This window comes from Meleagris gallopavo, chromosome 4 (assembly GCF_000146605.3).
Source record: "Meleagris gallopavo isolate NT-WF06-2002-E0010 breed Aviagen turkey brand Nicholas breeding stock chromosome 4, Turkey_5.1, whole genome shotgun sequence".
NCBI lineage: Eukaryota > Metazoa > Chordata > Aves > Galliformes > Phasianidae > Meleagris > Meleagris gallopavo.
This window is the reverse complement of record NC_015014.2, coordinates 42,221,848-42,229,806: the sequence shown is the minus strand read 5'-3', so window position 1 is coordinate 42,229,806 and position 7,959 is coordinate 42,221,848. Positions and strand designations below refer to the sequence as shown.

The following is a 7,959-nucleotide window of genomic DNA, read 5'->3' as shown; positions in this document are numbered from 1 at the left end:
TGTTTTTTTTTATTTTTTTTTATTTTTGGTGACAGAAAATTGAAAGCAGAGAATGAAAAGCTTCTGTGGAAAAGCACTGGTGCCAGGATGGAATTTCTGGCCAAACTATGGAGGAATGAACTTCCTCATGCATCAGGGTGCCTTGGCTGCATCTCAGCCGAGTGGCTATTTAGAAGCAATCTCTTTGTATATGTTTTAAAAGATCCCATCTAAGCCCCATTACAGAATGAAAACAAAATGTCAATCTTCTGGGACACTGATTTCTCATTTCCAGGTCAGCACCATTCTCACAGTTGGTTTATGGCAGCGTAAAGTGGTTATGACAGTGTTTAGCAGTTACAGACAATATACATTTCCCAGCTGGGAGCAGCCTGACTCTCGACTCAGGCTGATTAATTAGCCTCCTGGGCGGGTGGCTGGCCCGCTTCAGTAAGTGTGCTTTGCCCAGATTTACTTTGAGCAGAATTAATCATGCCTCTATGTATCTGCTACTGCCCCATGGCAACCCCAAGCCTAACATTGTTTTCTAGAATAAGTTGTTATAGAGCTGCTTCTCAAAAACAGCATTTGCACTGCTATTTATAGTATTGATAACTGCAGTCTCTGGGCATCACAGGACCCTATAAATATCCATTCACAAGCATCACTGGAGTCACAGAAGTGCTATTTAGATGGGGAATAGAAGCACAACTAAGTCTGTGCTTATTGTCTTACTTGAAAGGTAGGGTCTGAAGCCTATTTTTAGGTGAAAACCTTGCTTTTGAAAAGGAGGTCTTTGGAGTAAACATTACAGCATGTATGCCTGCACCTGAGAAAGCCCACTCTTTCTTGAAAAGTGAAACATATACAAGCAAGTGACTTGCTCAAAGTAGCATGGGAAGACAGTGGCAGAGCATGACCTCAAGTCTGCCAGATGCAGGCTGACCACTCGATCTGGGTATCATGCAACCTCTGTGCTCAGTCAATACTCTTCAGAACCACTGCAAAGGGATTTTTTTAAGTGGTACCAGCCTCAGCCTTTTCTAGACAATGTTTCACCTCAGAGCATACCAGAAATACCTTGCAGCTGATGCAATACAACGTACTTCAGTTATTTTTGTCAGCTTCGGTTTAGTTTCATTAATTTTGATGTCATGTCAAACTTTGGTCTGAGCAGCTAGTATTTGGGGACACTATCTGGGGACCATTCAGTTTCCCCAGTGAAATGTCAATATTTCAATTTTATGATCAGGTTCCACTTTAGAGCCACTTGACGTTGCAAGCAGTGAATTGCAAAGCTCCAGTTCTGTACAAGTAGCCCCTCACTGAGAGAAAAGAATATTTCATACATGAAGTCACACATGCCTGCCAACTGCTTCCAGGCTTGTTTAATACTGCTTTTAAAGTTCTTATCTCACACCACAAAACATAAAATGATCAATAACTGGAATAACTATATGAGCCTCTGAACAGTTCTCAAGAAGATTTTAAAAACCATTGCATCTTACCCTTCTAGGCTCATAGGCATCCTCAAAACTCTCTGAAATTTAAAATATATCCCAGCGGAGTATTAACCAGACAATTGAATTGTCTGTTTTCTCCAACTCAGCATCTTTATATAGTTCAGCAAACACTAGCTAGTTGGTATTTGTGGATTTGCAAACATTTTTATTATCATGAGCTGTGGTTTATTTCAAGGCTGCAAGTATTAACACAATGTAAAATAATATTTTTAAATTTAGTTTTATATAGCATTTTTTTCTTCTGTTTTATCTGCAGGTGGCACACCATATCCTGGCATGATGGTTGACTCCACTTTCTACAATAAGATAAAGAGTGGCTACCGAATGGCAAAACCTGATCATGCAACCAATGAAGTGTACGTGCGTGCTTGGCTTTCCCATGTCTGGCCAGCCTCTGGACAATTTTGCCTTTTGTTTTTGCCTGATAGCTTGTTTTCCTTCCCAGTTGATTAAATTGTTTTCCATCTTATCTGTAGGTATGAGATCATGGTAAAGTGCTGGAACAGTGAACCAGAGAAAAGACCTTCATTTTACCATTTGAGTGAAATCGTGGAGAGCTTGTTGCCTGGAGAGTACAAAAAGGTCTGTATTTTGTGCATGTTTTTAGAGGGAAATGTGACTGTTGCTCCAGCCATCAGAGCTGTGAACACTGGACTGACACATCCTAACCTGTATGAGTTACATGATGCAGACAGAGGCATTACATGTTCTGGGGAAAGGGAGCTGAGGTTATTGAGAAAAACAGTTTTGCAGTTTTATTCAGTGATATCCTACCAACTCCAGGTTTCTAGCAAAGTATGTTTTTTTTAATATATTTTCACAGAATTTTCTAGGCATTGAAAGTATTCCAGAAAAGGGATTATATATTGCCCATATATAGAATTACTCCCTCTCCCTCTTCCGACAGAAGTTTGAGTTTGGATTCAAATTTCTACTGCTTCTGGAAAAGCATTGCCTGCTACATCATTTGGTATTCCATTTCCCAGTCTGCCCTTCCTTCTTTCTCTACCCCTGTGTCACATCTACTTGTCTGCTCTGTGCTGCCTCACTCATTCCTGTGTCTTCTAAAACCAACTTGTCACTTAGAACTCTCAGTAACTTGGTGGTGCTGGGCTTTTACATTCAGTGTTGTAGACTCATTGAGCAGATGTTTGGGAGGTTAATGAACCATAGCTACTCAGCTGAAGAAAGGTGGTCTTAGTGAATAACATCTAATGAGGTTGTTGAAATGAATATTTTCAGAGCTACGAGAAGATTCACCTGGACTTCCTGAAAAGTGATCACCCAGCTGTCACTCGAATGAGAGGGGACTGTGACAATGCTTACATTGGTGTCACCTACAAGAATGAAGACAAGTTAAAGGATAGAGAGAGCGGATTTGATGAGCAGAGGCTGAGCGCTGACAGTGGGTACATCATCCCCCTGCCTGACATTGACCCTGTTTCTGAAGATGAGCTTGGCAAAAGGAACAGGCACAGGTGAGTACAGTTTGCAAATCAGGTAGCCCATGGTCACCTTTCTGGGTTGCATTTGGTGACATGCATTAATACTTTTTAGAATCCTACTGCACAGTTCATTTCCTAGGCTCTGTTGGAGTTATGCATTAGAAAGGTTCTGTACAGTATGGCAGTGTTACTGGCCATAATGTTTCCGATGTGAAATACCTAATTTTGGCTCTTCTGTGACTGCCAGAGGAAGGTAACTGCTAACTTGGCCAAGTCACAGCGACTGTCTGATGGCTCAGTTGGCACTTTTTACATCACATTTTACATCACATTTGCCTCTACAGCTCAATGACTTTGAACTGGGAGAAGTTTAGGTTGGATATCAGGAAAAGCTTATTTACAGAAAGAGTTGTTAAGCACTGAAATAGGCTACCCGGGGAGGTGGTTGAGTGGCCATCCCTGGATGTGTTTAAAAACCGTTTGGATGTGGTGCTCAGGGACATGATTTAGCAAAGGATTGTTAGTTAGGGTAGTATGGTTTGGTTGCGGCTGGATTTGATGATCTTTAAGGTCTTTTCCAATCTGAGCAATTCTGTGATTCTATGATTCAAGTTTCAAGGGACTGAAGTTCACCAGCTTTAAAATTCAGGATAAGTTTTTTTTCATTATCATCTGTAATATTTTTTTCGTAACAGTATATCCAGAAATTTTTATTGTTTCCTTATCAGCTTATATGAATGATTTCACCAAAGCATAACTGCATATAACTCCACTGTAAATGGCAGTGGCTTAATTCAGTACTTCCTTTTCAGCAGCATTATACATAGGTCACTCCAAAAGTAATGCCTCCTATTTATTTCCATAGAAACTACAATAGATACAAAGAGAAAAATATCACTATTTGATACAGCACATTCTCAGCTACAAAGCACTGTTTTTCAACATAGTTATCACCATTAGCATGCATTTTTGTCAGCAATGAACTAGAGCTTGCATGTCACACATTGGAAATTTTTGCACTATTTTGAATAGTGGGACAAATGACGTTTCTAAGGAACACTAACCAGATTAAGATTTATTACCTCTATCTGTAATTCTTCACATTATCTTACTGTCTACTGCTTTTATTGTTATCTGTTGTCACCCAACTTAATCCACTGTCCCAGCATTGTCATAATGATATTCTTCTAATGAGTCAGAAAGTGCTTGGAGGTACATATGAACAACTTCCTCCTTTGAATTTCAAGGTGGTTCATTACCCTTGAGATACAAGATGTACTGCATCCTAAGAAACATGGTCAGAGTAAGATTATGTCATGCATCAGAAAGCAAGTGTAGATGTGGTGTTCAGTTCAGTTCATAAATTGGGAAACTTACCTGGTGCCTTTTAATGTGTACTTTAGCTCTGAGATCTTTTTCTCTTCCAGTTCACAGACATCTGAAGAAAGTGCCATTGAAACTGGTTCCAGTAGCTCTACTTTTATCAAGAGAGAGGATGAGACCATTGAGGACATTGACATGATGGATGACATCGGGATTGACTCCTCGGATCTGGTAGAGGACAGCTTCCTGTAATCCCAGACACCTTCTAACTGCACATGGGGAAGCTTACCGTGCTGTCTACAGACTTCTGCTACACAGAGAAAACCACTTCATTGCAATGTCAAGGATGTGAAGAGAAGATGGATTTGTATGGAGAGATGCCCAGTAGTGGGCAAAGGAATCAGCCTGAGAATGAGAGAGAGAGAACTGTCAAAGATGGATTTTTTTAGTGTTGCTTCTTGCAGTACTTATGAGCATCTCAGCGTTGTTTGCCATTCCAACTGGTAGAGGACAACGGAAAAGGCCATAAACAGACTAGTTTTGTGTTTCAAGGGCATTCCTATGACTTTGATGGATAGAACTTCTACTGCAGCAATACTTCATCATTGTAATTATGTAAATAACTATCAGCTCAAGGATCTTTTGAGGTGCACATTGAACACACTCATGGATTTTAGAAGAGATCACCCATGAATTTTGGGCACTTCTTCCCTCAATCTCAGTGTCAGCTGCTGTTGAACTATCATGTGAATTGAAGAACATGCAAAAACCACTTTTGGACCAAAAAGGTCTGAAACCACAAAAAACTGACCGGTACTATAAAACATGTTACTTTTTAACATTAATGCAAGGGGAATAATAATAATAATAATAATAATAATAAAAACCAGTCTATAATAGGTGTTAGAAACCTAGTAAGTCTTTATTAACTATAGAAGATAGCTGTTTTCATGATAATACTACTACTGTTTTCCGTAACACTAAGCCTATATTTTATAATTCATTGTCCTTCAGTAAAAGCACAGTCACAAGAAACATTATTAAGTACAAGGAGAAAAATTACAACCTGAAAATTTGATGAAACAACCTTTATCAGGCCCTATAGAGTATGATAATTACTCTGACTAGCTAAAACAACTTTAATATGGAGAAGAAATTACATCCTGTAATACACTAAGGTTTAGTTTTCTATTTTGAATAGAGCAGCTTTTCTAATCAGATGTACTAGAAGCAATTATTGTCCTCCAATTAAATGAACTTCTAAGCATTCAAAATTTTTTTTAAATTTAAACTTATGCCAGATTTCCAGGATTTTGGAGAGTGGAAGATTATGATAAACTGCCAGCAACATCCCACTGTTAGTGTTCCAAAGTTTCTCAAAAGAAATCTTATTCCACAATTAGGTATGAAAAATTATTTTATTTTTGAACAGCTCAAGGAAAAAAGACATCTCTCCCAGTCTTGAACTCCAGATTATAAAAAGCAGAAACAGTTCTGCAACAAGTATCCTTGTCTTAGTTTTGAAGTTTAAACAGGAGCAGAAAACTGACTGTTATCTTTGCAAACTCTAACTACAAATAATAATTGCCTTCAAATGTGCTTTCTGGATGAAGGTGCACAAAAACAAACCTGCTCTCAGCTTGCAATAGTTATTTTTTGACACCACTTACAAGAGCAAAGTATTATGATTACTGCTATCACAGTTATTGATATTTTATGTTTTGGAAGACTTACAAGTGAAAGAAAGGTACATCACTGCAAAGGGCTCCATCCTTTCTGGTGCTCATCTTTCGAACTTAACTCTAATTCAGTGCGATGAGTGCCTAGCAGGACACTCTCAGCATCTGGCATTGCAGAACCAATGCAAATGTGGTACAAACTCCTCCCTGCGTTGCAGTATTTTTCCAAGGAAGTATGAAAGATGGACCAGCAGCAATTGACAACACACGCTATCTGGATCTGAATAACAAACTAAACTTTACCTTGAAATGTCGCTAAGGAAAGCTACACAACTCCTCATCACTTCATTTGTGGATGGTTGTGGATTGAAGAAAAATAAATGCAATATTGTCATTTCTACAGGCAACTAATTTTGGCTCTGAGTTTCAAAAATGTCACCTGGCTGTGGCCACATACAAATGTCCTGCAGATGTGGAAACGTGACCCGAAGTGAGGCACCTGCATTTTCAGCCCTGGTGATGTTTGACAATCATAACAAACCATGAGAATGACATGTCCTCCTTTCTCTGCAGTCAACAGACCAATACCGAGTGTCTTTCTGAGCTCCGTATAGGGACAACTGTGAAATATAAAGACTCCTGATATAGTCTGGACACACAAGATGGTGTGAAGTCCCCTTCCAGTTATGAACTATAAATTGAGGAAACACAAATTGTCTATTGGATATCCCAGATATCTGAATGGCCATTTGAGACCACACATGCCTTAATTTGCATGTGTAGTCATTACAACTGCATGCTCAAATTAGGCAAGCGATTTCACCTGCATTTTTGCACATGGCCCAGTGTTCTTTGGGGTTTGAAAATCAGGCTTGGCATGTTTTATCATACCAGTTACTGGAATACAAGGACATTTTCCCATGGTCTCCCCTTCCTCTCACTGATTTCATTCTGTATTGCACAACATACACTGGGGTTAGACCCAAATGGTGGATGTGAACCAGAGCCTTCTCACTTTATGATGAATGGTAGAGTTAATTTTCTATACACTCATGAGTGTTTGTGTACCTGTGGCAAGAGTCTAGCCAAACCCAGTTCATGTCAGGGTGGAATCCAATAAACTTGCCTATAAACTGGAATGAGAGACAGAGGCAGATTGGGGTTTATTAGAGAGGGAGAAGTGGGAGGATATGATTCCTTTAGTTTTACAATATTTTCAGTATTACCAACATTTTAGTTTACGGCTTAATTTTTGAGAAGCCACTGGAAAACATATTCCCAAATCTTACTCTAGGGTAATTGTATAATGACAATCAGTGTTAGCCTATCACAGCGTTTGATTTGGAATGGCCAACCAATTCCTTACAGTGTGGTCTGCAGCTTGTACAAAATGGTCCTAATACATGGAGAAGGACGTGAGATATGGTGATGTTATACATCAATATGTATATAAGTATTTTTATATAGACTTTTAGAATACTGCCAAAACATTTATGACAGCTATATCACTGCCTTTGTTTATATTTTTTTTTACTGTGATATATTCCACAGGCACGTTAACTGTTGCACTTTGAACGTCCAAAAGTTATATTTTAGAATAATAAAAAAGGAAGTGTTTCCAAAATGGTGGCTGTTGTGAAATATTTGAAGAAGGGCAAACTAGCCTGAGTGATGGTAGGCAAAAAATGTATTACAAAATGCCCCTGTTGATATTTTGTCTTTGAAAAATCAAATCCTGTAAATTAAGATCTCTATATTTCAATAAATGATATATAATTTAAGGATATGTGAGGGGTCTATACTCACTTATTGAAAGATTGTTATAAGAGATCAGTCTTGCTTGCTTTTTTTTTTTTTCCTGCCTGAGATTTTGGGTTAGTAGAGTGCTCTGCCAAGTCATGAGGCAGCAAGGACAGTTCCCTGACCCCTTCTGGTGTGCACATTGAGGAACTGCCAGTGAGCAGGTAACTTAATCAGTGAATTCTGTCCATGTGAAACCCCTTTGACCCC

At 38.9% G+C, this 7,959-nt stretch overlaps 1 protein-coding gene across 1 annotated transcript; it reads left to right on the top strand.

Annotated features, from left to right (window-relative positions):
• Positions 1-1,727: 1,727 nt before the first annotated feature.
• On the top strand, positions 1,728-7,730 carry LOC104910763 (platelet-derived growth factor receptor alpha-like). The gene is made up of 4 exons (XM_031553128.1): positions 1,728-1,858; positions 1,979-2,084; positions 2,745-2,980; positions 4,375-7,730. Exons 1-4 carry the CDS (start codon positions 1,779-1,781, stop codon positions 4,520-4,522), a joined length of 570 nt encoding a protein of 189 aa, XP_031408988.1. The 5' UTR covers positions 1,728-1,778; the 3' UTR covers positions 4,523-7,730.
• Positions 7,731-7,959: the final 229 nt, after the last annotated feature.

Coding starts and splice junctions, on each gene's coding strand:
- LOC104910763 (XM_031553128.1), top strand. CDS start 1,779: ATGATGGTTGACTCCACTTTCTACAATAAGATAAAGAGTGGCTACCGA. Junction 1,859..1,978: donor GATCATGCAACCAATGAAGT/GTACGTGCGTGC, acceptor TCTTATCTGTAG/GTATGAGATCATGGTAAAGT. Junction 2,085..2,744: donor TGCCTGGAGAGTACAAAAAG/GTCTGTATTTTG, acceptor GAATATTTTCAG/AGCTACGAGAAGATTCACCT.